A 17640-nucleotide genomic window follows, 5' to 3' on the forward strand; every position below is an offset into this window, starting at 1 on the left:
CCATGCCGGTGAATCCTGTCCGGTTCCATTCCGGTGAATCCTGTCCGGTTCCATTCCGGTGAATCCTGTCCGGTTCCATTCCGGTGAATCCTGTCCGGTTCCATTCCGGTGAATCCTGTCCGGTTCCATTCCGGTGAATCCTGTCCGGTTCCATTCCGGTGAATCCTGTCCGGTTCCATTCCGGTGAATCCTGTCCGGTTCCATTCCGGTGAATCCTGTCCGGTTCCATTCCGGTGAATCCTGTCCGGTTCCATTCCGGTGAATCCTGTCCGGTTCCATTCCGGTGAATCCTGTCCGGTTCCATTCCAGTGAAGCTAGTCTGGTTCCATTCCGGTGAATCCAGTCTGGTTCCATTCCGGTGAATCCTGTCCGGTTCCATGCAGATTATCATTACCATCTCCATCCAGAGCACTCTCATTATCATCTTCATCCAGAGTATTCTAATTATCATCCACCAGTACAGGGAAACTTAAGTAGGGGACCACGACATGCTTGTCGGGCGCAGCCAAGCCCAAATGCCCTTGCGGGGGTCCCTGGTGAAAACCACGACGAGTTAGACTCTGCACCTTTAGTTAGGTCTCAGCCAACTTCCCTAACACTGGTCCAGTTACGTTGAAATAATGAGGCTCTTGTAGCTGCCTTCTGCAACAGTCTCTCAGACAAACTCAAAGATGAGTTGACCACCTGAGACCAGCCTGACAACCTTGATGACTTGATCTCACTCTGCAATAAAATAGACCTGCGATTCCGAGAACATTCCTTTGAAAAGTGTTGAAATGAGTGACTCAGAGTTTGTCCTTCTTTTCATCCAAGTTCTCCTCCTTCTACAAAAGAACCTATGCAAGTAAATCACTTCCGTCTCTCCACTAAGGAAGCCTTAGATGCCGCCAAGTGAACCTTTGCTTCTATTGTGGTGCCGCTGACCATGTCTTGGATTCTTGCTCAAAAGCGGCCGTGAAATGGTCGCTCCTAATCTGCAAGGTAGAGGCCAGATTAGGAGTCTTGTTCCACTCTTCTCATAGTTCTGTTTCCTTGGGGAATCCAGATTCTAAGACAGTATCCGTCCTACTGGATTCTGGAGCTGCAGAGAATTTAATTTCCTCTGACTACGTTCATCAACTTCTGATAGCCACTGAGAATATGCCCCAATCCATTTCTCATACATGATTTTAATTTCACCTTTAAAATATGTAAGCCTAAAGGTCTTTTACACTCACAGATATGTGATATTGGATCATGTTCCTAAAAATAAAATGAACATGTCTAATTTTTTTGTCTCCTTAGTTTGATTTGTTTTTTGTTATCTAGTTTTAGGACTTGTGTGAAAATCTGAGGTAATTTTAGGCCAAATTTCAGCAGAAATATAGAAAATTCTGAAGAGTTCACAAATTTTTAAGCACCACTGTATGTGGTGGTCATCCACACATCCAATCTCCTGCAGCCACACACTACATAGATCTGCTCAGCTGCAATTGTTTATACTGATTTAAATAGCTTTATATAGTTAGAGGGCCTGATTCAGAGATTGATGGATTTATATAGCTGCACACAAGCGGCTGTACAAATCTGTCCATCTCACATGCAAATGCAGAATGAGGTGTCAGGCACATCCTTGCTGCATTTGCAATCCCGGCACTGCGACCAACTCGATGGTTGCTCTTTTGGTCAGGCTGTGGGAGCTGAAGCTTGCCACACCCTGGCCGGTGCCTGGTCACGCAAGAGGCCAGGAATCTGCATCCGCTGACGCAGACCCTGGCCTCGTCCCTCACGGAAAATGGAGGCAACGCGCCTCCGTGTCCAGGAACTGCGCCCAGCCACGGCCCCGCTCAGAATCCCCAAACCCTGCAGCATGTCAATCATGCTGCTGCTTGGTGGGTGTGCAAGCAAGATCGAATGACCTGTTCTGCACCTGCGCAGGCACAGACTCTTCAACATCGGAGATGTACGTTCATCCTCAGATGACCGTACATCTCTGAATCAGGCCCAGAATTTGCTGGCTTCTTACTAAGAAGCAAATAGCTTCATGTGTAAGGTGTCTGACTGCAATGTGAGAGTGTTCGAGTCTGGGTATGACCTATAATTATGAAATATGTGTGTTAGGTGCACATATGCTCCTGTACTTACAGGAGCCTTCCTGCCTCCAGGCCCAGCCTCCACCACAGCAGCAGAACATTGGAGACTGACGGGGCCCTGCAGCATGCAGATGATTCTGACAGCAAACTGCTTCTTTCACAGGTGAGATCACAGGCAGGCTGCAGGACCCCATGATAGCAGCCCTGTCAGCATCATATTAGTTTACATTCTTGTGTCGACATTGTCTCCGTCAACAATCTGACTGCATATTGAAATATCAATATTGGATGTTGCTGTATGTTATGATGTTTTAGTGCAATTTTTAAATGTGTATGCCAGAGGTTCCCAAAAGCGGCCCTCAAATTGGCTGAGATACTAAGGTACGAATTAAGGGCCTGATTCAGAGCCGGACGCAATTAGCGCTTGCTCGTCCAGAAAATAGGGGTGGCTATTCAAATGAACCGTTCGCTCTTTGCGGTCTGTTCACGCCTCTAGGTCTGAATGAGCGAACAAAACTTGCGGTCGTTTTTTGGAAAAATACGCCCCCTGGCCGCTCGCATGTCCACTATTTATTAGATTAATCGAGTACATCGACCAGCGTATGAACTGCTCGCAATTCTTGTGGTTGGTTTTTGCTACCACAATCTTGCGAGCAGTTCTGGCCATAAAATAACCCAGTGACGTGGTCAATGACGCTGCTGTTTTAATTATGCACACCCATAAAACGCCCGTTTTGACCTTTAAGCTCGCCTGCGTTCTTAATTCCACTCCCCGTTTTCAAGCACCTTCCCCTGTTACCACCCACATACGCCTCATCCTGTCACTCAAAGTAGCAGGCATTCGCTATATAGCGAACAAACGATTTTCGGCCGCACTGACTGGTTCGCGTATGCGTATTATAAACCGTACACATGCGCAGAAGTGCGAACATCGCTCGGAACGAGCGTACTGCCGCTTACGAGCGGCTCTGAATCAGGCCCTATGTCATCTGTGCTCAACCATGGATATCTCTAAAACCTGAACTGTTTGGGAACCTTGAGGACCGTGTTTGGGAACTTCTGGTGTATGCCTTTTTATACCTGTGAGCTTTGTTGCTATGGGCGGTATTCAGTTAGTTTCGCAGCCACGATAAAGTTTTGCATGCCGGACTTTTCGCCTACATCGCTTCTTTTAGACGCGGAAACTTATCGTGCACGTACCCTCTATTTGCCCTATTCAATTCCAAAAGAAAACGACGACACGCAAAGTCAGAACAGGCAGAAAGTGGTGTCCAAATCGGGGACATCATCCTGAACCCCATAAAAAGATGCAAAAACATTGGGGATCAATGTAGTAGTGCCCGATTAGTCCTAATAAAACAGTTTGGGGTACATAAGTTGGTACAATTGCCTTTAATTAGCGTATTTGCTTAAGTGGTGAAGAATGCAATAAAGCGTTATTTTTGGGGAGAAAATAAGTAGACCTGCCAAATTTGGGGTACCTGAAAATGGGTGCAAGCTTCTTTTAATGTCTCTAAAGTGAAGTTTTAATAAAAGTGAAATTCCTCCCTCATAAAAGCACCTGCAATCCCAAAAAACACTTGACCCCTTCTTAGAGCACCCCCAGAACCTTATTTTGCTAGTTTGCGAAGTTGTCCCCCCATTTTGTGCTTTTTCAACCCCAAAATCAAAGCACTTTTTTGGGGTGTTTTTTTTTCAGGAACTTTTTGACGCAGTTGTCCTTTGGGGGGCGGTCCCAAGGGCTCTGAGTGGTTTCCCCACCTTTGCACACCAAAATAAAAATATTGCACTTCTTTTCTCCTGCTACTCAGAGGCGAATCTTTTTCACCTATTGACTTTCCGCGTACGCGAAAAGCAGGTGGAATTGAATACGGAGATAAGTTTCCGACAGGCAAAAAGTCGCAATCAGCTATACTGTTTCGTGGATTTTGGCTTTTCGCTTTTAATTGAATATGGCCCTATGTAAGCTAGATAAAGGTCAGAATAGTTCCGGAAATGTTACTGCTGCTATTATACTTAAATACTTTTTGTATTTGATATACTTGTGGAGTGCCGGACCCTACATATACTAGTATGGCTAAATTAAGGGCCACATGGGCCTGGACAATGTCAGACATGGGAATGAAGGGCCCACCAGGGTTGACCAGTTGCTGAAGGTGTGTGGTCATCTGACCAGAGAGGAGTGGCACTGGCCAGCCATTAAAGGAGCACCATATTATAATATATAAATAAATATACCTTTAAATAAGGGCAATTTCACATTTATCATTGATCCTCATCATACTAACAGGACTTAGCATCATCTATATCACAGTACCCCCATAAAGGTTTGAAGACTGCCCAATGTGGCCCTAAAGTGTATCAGGTTGGCTATCACTGCCCTGGTGGATGGTCATGCAGAAAACCAGGCAAATACAGTATACTATACTAGTTTTTTCTCCTGGTTTCAACCTGGTACTCATTGGATTTACTTTACTTTAGTAGTGCAGTGCTCCAGTAGCTGCCAGGCCTCATTAACCCTGCTTCCTGCTATAGCAATCAGTGCCGTCTCCTTAGGCCCTGCCCTGCCGCGATAGAGGATGTGGCTATGAATCAGTGGGGCCCAACTTTCTCTGATTGAGCCTGGGCCTGGAGTTGAAAATGATCAAGGGCCTAAGAAGTGGAAGAGCTGCAACCAGTGCTGTGCAGGGGTGGCCAGTACCATGGGGCATGTACACCTCTACACTATCAGCCCTAATGGCTCCCTGAATATGTAAAAGTTATGTAGTCATGATGATAGGCCTATTTTGATGGTGAGGCCTGGGGCTGCAGTTCCATACTCCCCATTGTTAATCTGATCCTGGCCATGTCACTAGCTATCATTCTCAGAGCTTTTTTTCTCTGTCTTCCCATCTCTGCCCTCCATCCATCTGTCTCTCTCATCTCTGACTCTCCTTTCCCCTTTTCTCTTTCATCTCTGTTGCCCTCACCATCTGTCTCTCTCTTTTTTACCTCTGTCCCCCTTCATCCGACTTTCTCAGCTCCCCCATCTTTCTCTTTCACCTCTGTCCCTTTAGGATTTATGTTACGTTTTTGTTTTTTTATGATGTCTAATAAAACTATGTTTGGGTACTTATACCAAGTCCCTGGACTGATTGGCTGCTGCATGTAAAGTGCTACCATCTACCCCAGGAGATGGCACCCCTGAACCTGATCTTGCGACAATATATATGCTGTCGATACTTGCACAATAAGTAATAATGTTCTGGTTTATTTCCCAGGGAAAGCTGTGTTTCTTGCACAAGATAAACACCATTTACTGGACATATCCCATCTGCTTCGGCACGATGCTCCATACTTGTTTCAGAGATATGTGAAGGAGTCTCATGGGAAGGATGTCCGAGTGGTGATTGTAGGAGGCCGTGTGATAGGCTCTATGCTGCGCTGTTCTACTGATGGAAGAATGCAAAGCAATTGCTGCTTAGGTAAGTGCAGATGGATGGAGATGGGTTTTTTGTAAATGCTGAAATTACGTATCATTTTAGGACTGTTGCTGATAGGTTTGTCTCACCAGCAATTCAGAGCGGAAGTCTTTTCTTTCTTTCTTTCTTTTCAACATGTTTATTATACATTTACAAAGATAAGAAAAATAGAAAGCTACATGCATAGACAACTAAATAGAGATATATAAAACATAATATACATGAATTTGCATAGATACCTGTAGGAGCAAATCTAGCAATAGACTGATCAGAGGAACAAAAATATAGGGAAAAGAGAATCGTTAGATGCCATAGCACATGTTGAGATGAACTATAAATAACAATACAAAACATAAACTGAGAACAAATTGAAATTGTAAGAGTATGGGAGAAAAGAAAAGAAAGGAATAGGGAGAAGAAGAAAAGGAAGAGAAGAGAAGTGTGTTGGGGGATAGGGTAAGTGGAGAAGAGTCCTTGTCCGGGTCAGTGTCACAGATTAGGGGAGCCTAAGCAAAGATCCCCAAATTATATGAAAGAAAAATCACCATGATAGAGTGGATAAGTGGTAACAATAAAGCAGGAGGTCTGAGAAGCCAGAGGGCAGGGTCCCATGTGGTGTGGTGCTATGATATGAAAACCAGTCGCTCTAAACCATAAGAAACTTATGGGAGGTATTGTGAAGATAAGCCGATATTTTCTCCATGTTTGCCACATGCCAGCTTTTGTTTATAGAGCGGAAGTCTTTTTATATATGACGGACCCTTGCACAACGGTTGTGCGACCATGCTGTGTCTACAACCTCACACTTCCAGCCAGATGGGGAAACCTGTGGTTTCGTTTAAAAGAAAAAAAAAAGGTGAATCTCCCTCCTGGTTTTCATGTAACTTTTTAAAAGGAGAGGAACAATGGAGTAAAATTACAGATATTTTGGGTACCTCACTAAGCTCATAATAACCAAGCTTTTATGTACATTACTGTCAAATGGTGTGTCAGCCTGTCCATTATTAATTTGTACTGTTGTGTCTTACAGGTGGTGTGGGCACAAGTTTCCCTCTCAGTGAGCAAGGAAAACTGTTGGCTCTGCAAGTGTCTACCATCCTTGGAATGGATATATGCGGCATCGACCTTCTCTTAAAGGAAAATGGTTCTTTTGTGGTTTGTGAAGCTAATGCAAATGTTGGTTTTACTGAATTTGACCAAGCATGTAAATTAGATCTTGGTGGTATTATAGCAGATTATGCAATATCTCTACTCCCCAGTAGGCCGCCAAATGAGATACCTCTGCTACCTGCAGTCTCTGTCCCCCAAGAAATCAATAAAACAAAAGCACATGCGTCTGCCAGCGTTTACACTACGAGTGATGGATCAAGCTGTAGTAATAGTGTTTCTGATGTAGAGGAAATCAGGGATTCCATCAATGTGCCAAAGCCGTGTTCCCCAGTACTGACAGATAGCATCAGTAATGATATTACCAAGTGAACTACCTCTCTTTCAATGTAAATGAATGCAATTATCAATCACAGTGGCCAACTCGCGGTACCGGGGCTTGCAGAAGTGCAAAGAAATATGTTCTGAGCCACTCTAGTGCTATAAAGATATTCTAATACTGCTGCTTCATTGTGCCTCATTGGTAACAATGTTACTTGTGAGATAGCAATTTACAGGTGCAAATAACAAATAAATTCTAAGTGCTCAATTCAATTATGAGTGAGGGGGAAGAGTTGCCGTTGCAGCAGCGTAGTAACGCCGGCAATGATAACGGAACTTGCCCCCCTCGCTGCCCATTCTCACCCCAGACTTGTGGATTTTTGCACGCAGCCTTATAAGGGTACGAACAAAATTCCACGAGTCTGGCAGTACTGTAAATGCTGCATCTAACCGCACTTACTTGCGAGCGCAGCTATGTTGTGCCTAATTGAATTGAGCCTTAAGTGGGTGTTTAAAGGGGAACATAACATTGCAAACAAATGGATGTCATGTTAAAAAAAACTTATTCCTCATCTCTGGATGTTTTAATGTTCTAGGGGTCTATTTACTAAGCGGTGTTAGGAGACGGAGTGAAAAGTGATAAGGTACCAGCCAATCAGCTCCCAACTGTCATTTTTCAAACACAGCCTGTGAGATGGCAGTTAGGAGCTGATTGGCTGGTACCTTATCACTTTTCACTCCGTCTCCTAACACTGCTTAGTAAATAGACCCCTTAATGTTCAAACATATTCTTTATTTTGATAATAATCTGTAATTTTGTTCATAAAGATTATCTTGTTAATCATATCCTGGGGTTGTATATCAAGGTGTCATTGGCATTAGGATAAGGTCTCAAAGGCATCTGTTTGTTAATGGAGAAAAATCTCTCTCTTCACCATATCGCAATATTTATCATATTTTCCCCATGAGGCTTGGCAGCAATGATATATATCTGACACAGATGCAAGCAGGACAGCTGAGAAGGGGTGTCACAGGTACAAAGGGGGTCAATCAGACCCGGTCGTTAGCGCCGATGCGCTCGGACCGGGTCGATGGCCCCCCACAGAACATGCGTGAGACCCGCTACGACCGACAGCGCCGGTCGTAGCGGGTCTCGATCCAAAGGGGGCGAGCTGTCGATGTTGATTGACAGCTCGCCCCGTTTGGAAGGCGGGCCGGGGGGGTGGCAGCCCAAACGGAGGCGTTCCCATTTGGGGGCGGCACCACTGACATCACTAGTGATGTCAGTGGAGAGCTTCCGGCTCAGACAGAGCCAGAAGCTCTCCGGGGCTTACGACAAGGGAGACCCTACTCTAGGGTCTCGTCGTAAGCCCCGATGGTCGCGATGGTCTCTGACCATCGCGACCATCACCGGAGCGGTCGTTAGAGCTGTGGGTGTTAACCCACAGCCTAACGACCACAACAGAGGCGGGCGGTCAGGATGCAAGCGGCCGCCCAGTTTCTGAGCGACCGCTTGCATCCTCCGACCGCCTCTGAATGAGACCCAAAGTACCTAGCAAGGGCATGCCTTGGGTGCATGGTGGTGATTTATTATAATGAGGGGCAGATTAGATGATGTAAAAGGCACACAGTTTCTGTTCCATCCACCAGTTGTACTGTATTATGTGAGATAAAGTGGGCACATGACTATAAGCTGTAAGTGATAAGTCTGCATAGTGCCCCCCGCATGCTGCACATACAATGAGCATGCACCCTGCTGTCAGTCACCTGAGTTATTAGAAATAAATATTGCACTGCGGGCCAGCGTTTCCTTTTCCTCTATTGTTTGGTAACTGTATGATCAGATATGACATATGGCAACATACATATAGCAATACATCCTTCAACAATTTGCACACTTGACCAATAATTTTTTATAATTGTCGATTTTGCAATATGAACAATCATTGCAATTGACCAACCATTACATATGTGGTCATACAGTATATGCCTTTCAAATGGATGATATGGAATAAATGTTGTTTCTAACACTGTCCTATTAATAATACATTAATTTCACATTTTTCAAGGGAACAGGAGAAAATGAGGAAAAGTGTACAATAAGGGAGAAGGGTAAAAAACACCTCAAACTTGAAATAAAGTCATCCCACAAGGCAATGTGTAAGTGGTCACAATGTGGCCCAGCTTGTGCAGAAAGCCCTAAGCAGCCATGCATGCTTTCTGCATGGTCAAATGGGTACGGTATACCGACGGTCAGGATGCTGGAAGTCAGAATCCTGACAGATTTTTGTAAGTATTATAATCCTTACCTTAACCCTCCCCATAACGCCCCCCGCAGACTAACCCTCCCCCTAACCCTAAGCCTAATACTTACCTCCGCAATCTGTCGGTATTCTGACAGCCGGGATGCCTTTATCAGTATTGTGACTGTTGGGATGCCTTTATCGGTATTGTGACAGTCGGGATGCCTTTATCGGTATTGTGACTGTTGGGATGCCTTTATCGGTATTGTGACAGCCGGGATGCCTTTATCGGTATTGTGACAGCCGGGATGCCTTTATCGGTATTCTGACAGCCGGGATGGCTTTATCGTTAATCTGACAGCCGGGATGCCTTTATCGGTATTGTGACTGTTGGGATGCCTTTATCGGTATTGTGACTGTTGAGATGCCTTTATCGGTAATCTGACAGCCGGGATGCCTTTATCGGTAATCTGACAGCCGGGATGCCTTTATCGGTATTGTGACTGTTGGGATGCGGACTACATCCCATTATCACAGTGTATAGGTTTCACAAAGCCATAAAATGTATGCGGCCAGAGAGGAACACTTAGCATATGTTACAACAAATATTGTACTCACAATACTATTGAGCACTATGGCAGATATTTGGGTACAAATGATCATCTACAAGCACTCCAAAGTAGTACAATATGTACTAATATACCTGGTGGATGGTAAATTTAGGAACTAGACAGAACCAACAGCGGAGTTTCTCCATACAGAAATATATATCAGTCCCAAAGGAGGAACTGATGGTAAATATGGTATAGGATTGTGGGTCCAAGGGATATGAATTTGTTAATTGTTGAGGACAGATATATTTTAACAATAATCCATCTACTAATACTGCACTAGTTTAGTATCGGGTGTGATATAAATTTATGCTTCTAAGTGTATAAGCAAAGCCTGCTTTGACATACCTCGTATATTCCTCAATTGAAAAAAAATGACACATACAAGAAATTAAGAAATTCCTACAAACTATGAGTCAGTATTGTTTGGGGTGAGGGTCTAGGCTACTAAGACAGTGATGGAAAAACCCTAGATGCTGCAGAACATCTTGAGGAGTGATGCTGTAAGTTAGTATCCTAATTGTTTATCTATATTATATTACATAACATTACTCTGAAACAGTAAATATCAATGTGTGTATTATATTTTGTGGGCCATTCACGCTGGACTATCGCAGCCATTATTGTGCACAGTGACCCAATATCAAAGCATACAAGGACTGAAAATAAACTTAAAACACAATGAGCATGATGATTATCATATATAGTATGTTTCTGAATGTAGTTTACTTATTATTAATGAAGTACACTTATTATTACTATCATTTAAATGGCGCCACAAGTGTTCCGCAGCGCCTTACAAAGTACATAACCAAAAAAGTGATTTACAGTACAGTACAATGCAGTACAAGGATGAGGATAATATACATTGATACATTGGTTACCATAACACCCAAATAAGCAACAGAGCATAAGCAACCAAGTGTTAGGTGCCCTAGTAGGGAGTAAGAAGTAGATGAAAATAAAGTAAGGAGAAGCACAAGAGGGTAGAGGGCCCTGCTCACAAGAGCTTACAGTCTCAATTAGGGATGTGCAGGCTCGGATAGGTTCGAGTTTGCACGTGGAGTTCGGATTTTTCCCTCCAAAAAAACGGAACTCAGAACGAGGCAAAACGTCATCTTACATGGACGAACATCATCATTCCTGGACAAAAGACCAGGAATGATGATGTTCGTCCATGTAAGATGACGTTTTGCCTCGTTCTGAGTTCCGTTTTTTTGGAGGGAAAAATCCGAACTCCACGTGCAAACTCGAACCTATCCGAGCCTGCACATCCCTAGTCTAAATTAAACATTAAGGGCCTCATTTACAGTTTAATGCAAAACTATGCAAAGAAAGTATAAACATATATGTGATTTCACAATTGCATTCCTCTGTCCTTATTCAGTATGCCCTATAAGAATTGGGTCTCTCTTTCTGTTGGTGTGAAATCCAGCATCATTTTAAGCAGGAAACTGCCCGATCACACTATGGGGCATATGTATCAAAGCTTGATGTGAGATACATTTTTGAGATATATATGACCAACCAATCAGCTTCTAACTTACATTTTGTTTAAAAAATGATAGTTAGGAGCTGATTGGTTGGTGATATATATCTCACAATTTTATCTCACATCAAGCTTTGATACATATGCCCCTAAAACTGGAAAATTCACAATGTGTCACAGTGAGAACCATATCTAGCCTGGTCAATGTGGGGCTGGAGCTGCCCTGGCTGATTTGGTGGTCCTTAAAAAAAGCAATTTCGCCATCTGATTGGTTCAGTATAATGGACCAGGATACATAAGACTCTAGTCTAGCATACAAATAAAGTATAAATAAGTAAATAATGTACAGCCACATGACTTTAATTAAATTAAATACTCCCCAAAACGGGTGTGGTATAGAAGATCGACAGTTTCCAGATAAACACTCAATAGATCGATGGTAGACAGTCAGTATGTCGACAGGGACAAAAGGTCACCGGTACAAATGGTCAACAGTGCAAATAGTCAGCAGGTACAAAAGATCGATAGGGACAAATGGTCAACACAAAAATGGTCAACTCTTTTGGTAATTTAAGCCTAATATTCACCCTAATCCTCCCCCAAATGCCTAAACACCTAACCGTCACCTTCCGCAGTTTAACCTTAACCCTCTGGCAAATGCCTGATCCCTAACCCTAAATTTTTTTTAAAAAACATGTCAACCATGCGTGTGTCGACCATTTGTCCCTATTGACATTTCGCACTGTTGACTCTGTCCTCAGTTGGCTGGAGGCACTCAACCAATAATAATCTTTTTAACTCTAAATAGGGCACACTTATACAGGGTCATGCCTACTGTAACTTGCACAGACACATCCTTACTATACAGCACTAGCATATGAACACCTTGATCATCCTCTAAATGTAGTAGACCTAAACACGAAAGCAAATTGTGGAGCATGACCAATGCAGGAAAATTAATTTTTATGGTGGACAGAAGGACTTATGTTCAATGCTATGAGGCCCTATTTCTGTCTCCAAGCGCTTGTCCTGAACTGCAGAATTAGTCGGTGTGTGTGGTCACTCTGTATTGATAACTTCTCTGCTGAACTGTGTTTTAGTGCACAAAAGAACCAATAAAACAAGTTTGTATACAAAGTCAAAGCAAGTAAAGGAATTGATATTACTCAGCGCTTAGTAGTTACTCTTAACTGCTTTGTAAGAATTTTGGTGCAGAGATTTATTTATTTTAAAGTTGTGACATTATGGGGTCTTTTCATGATCACTTAATTTCTACAAAAGCAGTGGAAAAAATGAACATTCTCACCTGCTTTTATAGAAATTACGTTTCGGGACCATTCATCAAAAAGGTAATACAGGAGATATCACAGATATCTCTTGCTTACCTATCACTCCCAGAATGGCCCATTGTCCCCTTCACAAGAATGGGGAGAAAAATCATGCACCGAAAATACTATATTTTCGGAGGTTGACTGCGAGAGCATTCGCCATCTTCAGATGGCGTTTGTTACCGCATTCAGCGCTCACCCTGCTCCTTCCCTATGTGGGGAAATCTCTGGCAAAGTGCTAATTAGCACTTCAGATTGCAGTTCCCATTATTTACAATGGGGACTATGAACTGACCCCTATGTACTAAACTCCAAAAAGTGAAGCTTTTCAGAGTTTAGACCTGTAATTTACTCCATCTTGTAAACTACTGTAAGCCTATGGAGGCTCCAGGGGCTGGAGAGAGATCTTTCTATCTCTCTCCCGCAGCTCCCAGCCATCTCCGGCAGCTGACACTGTGCTAGAGCAAGAGCACTAATGAGAAGCAACAATACAATCACGGACTATGCGGCTTTTGATTGGTCTCTTGCTCACATACCCCTTTTGCAGCCATGTAAAAGTGGTGAACAAAAATATATGGTTTTAGGTTGTAGTTCAGCTTTAACTAACTTCAGTTAAAATGCAATACCTAATATCTTCCCCTCCTGCCAAATAGTGTAAGGGTGGGAGTTCTTGTCCCAGTGTCACATATAAACATCACAGGGTTAGATTGTAAGAAAGATTATAAATGAACAGCGTTATCTATCTCACTTTAGAAACTGACACATTGCTGCTTGAACCCACCCAAATTTCACCTTCAGGGAAAGAAGTAGCATCATGACTGCTGTGTAGGGGAAATTTCCCCGAAGTGCAAGCATGTAAGCACAGTGGTTCTGCTACTTGTTGGGGAAAGAATATGTTTGGTAAATATGTATTTTATTTTAGCTGCCATTTCTTCTATAAAAGAGAAAAATATATTTGAAGTGTTTGGCAAGTTATCTAAAAGCAGAAGTAAATCAATCTATGATGCAACTTTGTGTGACCCATCTCTGTAAAATGATGCAATTTATTGATACTGTAATATAAAACACTGAAAAAAATGGCCTATACTCCAGTACTCCTGTCACCTACATGGAGCTGTGATGTCAACTGAAACAAAATTCATGAGAATGGGACTTATTGTTGCATTAGGGGATATTGGCATCACTTGGGCACTTTGTGTCTCCATTGTAAGTTTGCGAGCAGGGCCTTCCTACCTATATATCTGTCTGTTTTGTTCTATTAATGTTCCAATTGTAAAGCGCAACGGAATATGCTGCACTATATAAGAAACTGTTAATTAATAAAAAAAACTTAACACCAGTTAGTTCAGTGCACAAAAATGGCTGCCTCCGCATACATAACATATCATACCTAGGGACACAGAGGGGCTCCAGCAGTGGCAGATTAGAGCCAGATCTAATAATACCTAAAATATCTTTACTTCTGCTTAGTTTCCTCTTGTAGAAATTTTGTTTTCAGCTCTTGTATACTGTATAAGACAAAGTTAATTTTAAATGTTGTGATTCTTTAAATCCTTTAATTGCAATGCGGTGCAGTAATGTGCTGTCATAGGGCCTGATTCAGACCCACTCGCGAGCGGCTGTCTGCTCGCAAGTGGGTCGATGTTATGGACTGAGCATGCGCACGACGGAGGGAGCTCCGTCGTGCGCATGCGCCAGACGCGACGAGCGAAGGAAAGTCCTTCGCTCGTTGTGTCCGATCAAAGGGGGCGTGCTGTCAATGTTGATTGACAGCACGCCCCCTTTGGTGGGCGTGCCGGGGGCGTGCCTCCCTGACGGGGGCGTGCCTCCCTGACGGGGGCGTTCCAACGGGAACGCCTCCCGTCAGAAGCCGGCCCACTGACATCACTAGTGATGTCAGTGGGAGTGATTTTGGCTCTGATAGAGCCAAAATCACTCCGGAGCTTGCGGTTGAAAACCTCAACCGCAGGCTCCGGCTCGCAATTTCGATGGTCGCGATGGTCTCGACCATCGCGGCCATCACAAAGCACGCTCGTATAGCCTGTGGGTGGTGACCCACAGCTATACGAGCGTCCAGGAGGACGCTCCATGAAAATGGAGCCCGGCCCTCATTCAGAGCGTGCGCTCTGCTCAGAGCGTACGGCTCTGAGGGCCATAGTTCCTTTGATGTTGTGCCAATACAAACCCTGTTTTCGATTGAGTTTGGCTTAGGTTTTATAACCTTTTTATAAAGGTGAATGTTATTACCAAACCAATGTAATTGTTTATTTTAGTGATTATATGCTACACAATGCAAATATTCCTGTATTCATTAACAGCTATATATAAGCAGGAGTATTTTCCCCACCCCAAGAATCAAGACAACTGCCTGTGTGCCTCATCATAAGCATACATGCTGGGCAGCAGGGGCGTAACTAGGTATTTGAAGGCCCCATAGCAAAAGTTTGTCAGGGCCGCTATATCATACTTGCCTACCCTCCCCATTCGTCCGGGAGCCTCCTGAAAATCGGGTGCCACTCCAGACCCCAGGAAAGGCAAGCAAGCCTCCCGGCCCCCGGCAACCCGTCCAGCTTCCCCCGCGGTTACAGTGTAAATCCCCAGCAGCAGGGGGCCAGTGACGCGGTTTGCGCTGAATCGCGTCATCATGGCCCTGCCCCCTGCTTTACAATGCCATTAATATCGGCATTGTGAAGAGAGGGCCGGGCCACAATAACGCAATTGCGCTGTCACGCCCCAAGCTCCGCCCCCAAATTTGCGTCAAATTTGCCGGCCACGCCCCCTTTCCCCCACGACCCTCCCCCCTTCGAGAATGCCCGACAGCTCCCTCCAGGAAGGAGGGTGCGAAATGTTGGCAAGTATGCCCTATTTACCACCCAATGGTGAAAAATGTATATACATATGTAACTTTGACAAGGAAAGTGGGGCCCCCTCAGCTCTGGGCCCCATACCAGCTGCACCTATGGTAGTTATGTACATGCTGGGCAGGGCTTAAATGATCTTCGCTGGGTGGGGCAATAATGTGAGGCCTCACCCATCTCAGTAAAACACAGAAGGTGATTGAATTAAATGTGATGGCCACAACGTCATGTTGTGGCTAGCAACATAGAGGTGCACATGAAAATTAACAATGTTCACTGTATATGGTAGATATGTTATGTTTGGTGGCAATTCCTGCTGGATTGAATAACATAATGGTAGGGAAACATTTCCATGTTCTTTTAAACACACGGTTATGTTATCAAAAGGGGACCACCTTTTGATCTAGCTTCTCACTGCAACTAATGCAAACAAAAATCAGAGATATATACGTTCAAATTGTATAATCAGTGCCATTTCCCTGCATTGTTATGAGGCACAATTGGCCTGATTCAGAGGCGCTCGCTATTTGCGAGCGCTCACTCTGAATCAGGGTGGATATTTAAAAAAAAAAAATCTGCCTCCAGGCCGCTCGCATAGCTTTGGGTGACCACCCACAGCTTGTGTGGGCGGCCTGCCGATGGTCGCGATTATCATGACCATCGGGCCTGCGACGAGACCCCTGTGGTAGGGTCTCGTCCACCGCAAGCCCCAGTGACCTTCCTGCTGTAATAGAGCAGGAAGTAAACTACTGACATCACGTGTGTTGTCAGTAGGGCCGCCCACAAACGGCAGGCGTTCCTTCGGGAATGCCTCCGTTTGTGCAGCCACCCGCCCCGACCCGCCTACAAAATGAGGCAAGCTGTCGATTAACATCGACAGCCTCCCCATTTTGCTGCGAGCCCCAAGCGAGTGAAGTTCTCACTCGCTCCGGGTCACGCGCACTGCGCACGCCACCCGTGCGCACTGCCCAACCATCGACCCGCTTGCGAGCACTATGCGCTCGCGAGCGGGTCTGAATCAGGCCCAATGATCCCTATGGCTACATGCATTTTCATATAAGGTTTCTCATGGCCACTTATATGGAACCCCTTGTAAAACACAATAGATGAGCAAGCCCTGAAAAGTGTCAGTGGGGTTTATTCATAAATAAAATGAAAACTAAATTGTTACCTATAACTATATATCGCATTGGTTTGATGTGATATATAGCTTTGATAAGTAGCAATTTGTGTATACATGTCCGCGAAGGCAGGTCCTTCCTGCGCATGCATCGGTGGCTGAGGTCAGGGGAGGCTGCAGTGGCTGCTGGGACATCAAGGAGGCAGAGCCAGCGCCGAACGCTGGGAAATGCGGGCAGAAGACAGGGAGGTGAGCAACTTCCCTGCCTGCTTTGTGACGATGCTCAGATTATGCTATCCTGAGATGGTGAATATGAACACAAAGGAGAAGCAGAAAGCAGACCTTTCCGTCCTTTAATAAATTGCACATGCCATACTAAAGTATGGTGATGTGATTCAGCCATGGAGCGGGGGTACCGCTGGTACCGCTGGAGAAGTAATGAACTTCAGGTCTGTTTACCGCAATACAGGACTTTTCTCTGCTCCATGAATAGACCCCAGTGTGTTTTCATCAACAAGTAGACCTTACTAACTGCTTTGGGGCTCATTTTTATTTGGATGTAAGTCAGGTTTATGACACGCCTATCAGTACACGCCCACTGTAACACGCGCTCATAGGTGCTGCTTTCACAATCTCCCTGAAATGCTTTTTCAAAAGAAGGCAAGTATGCTCCTGATGCATTTGATTTGGACGATATTGCACAGGCGCTTCCTTGTGGCTATGCAATATCATCCATCTCTGAATCAGACCCTCATTCAGAACTGAATTGCGTAATATACCTGCTGTGAGAGAATGTGCCAAATACATGAGAATTGCACATAGTACATGTGCTGGGGGTTTTTGAGCTGCAAAACAAAAGATGTGGCAAAGCAATTCCACGTGACATTTTTATGTGTTGCAGCTCATTTTTCTGCTCTCTACAATTCCAAAACCCCAGCACATGTGCTATGTGCAATTTTAATATCTGGCACAAGTAACAGGGGCAAAAGAAAATAGAAAACACCCAGCGCTATACAGACAGGAGAACAAA

General features: G+C 44.3%; 1 protein-coding gene across 1 annotated transcript in view; it reads left to right on the forward strand.

The window, feature by feature from the left end:
- Positions 1-7063, forward strand: part of RIMKLA (ribosomal modification protein rimK like family member A) — a 157702-nt gene extending 150639 nt beyond the window's left edge. Inside the window, exons 4-5 of the mRNA XM_088453963.1 lie at positions 5333-5536; positions 6564-7063. Of these exons, the coding sequence (XP_088310089.1) occupies positions 5333-5536; positions 6564-7012 (653 nt within the window). The 3' untranslated portion in view covers positions 7013-7063. The remainder of the gene's footprint in view (positions 1-5332; positions 5537-6563) is intronic.
- The last annotated feature ends 10577 nt before the right edge of the window (positions 7064-17640 follow it).

Source organism: Taudactylus pleione, unplaced genomic scaffold, assembly GCF_031769625.1.
Source record: "Taudactylus pleione unplaced genomic scaffold, aTauple2 ptg000604l, whole genome shotgun sequence".
NCBI lineage: Eukaryota > Metazoa > Chordata > Amphibia > Anura > Myobatrachidae > Taudactylus > Taudactylus pleione.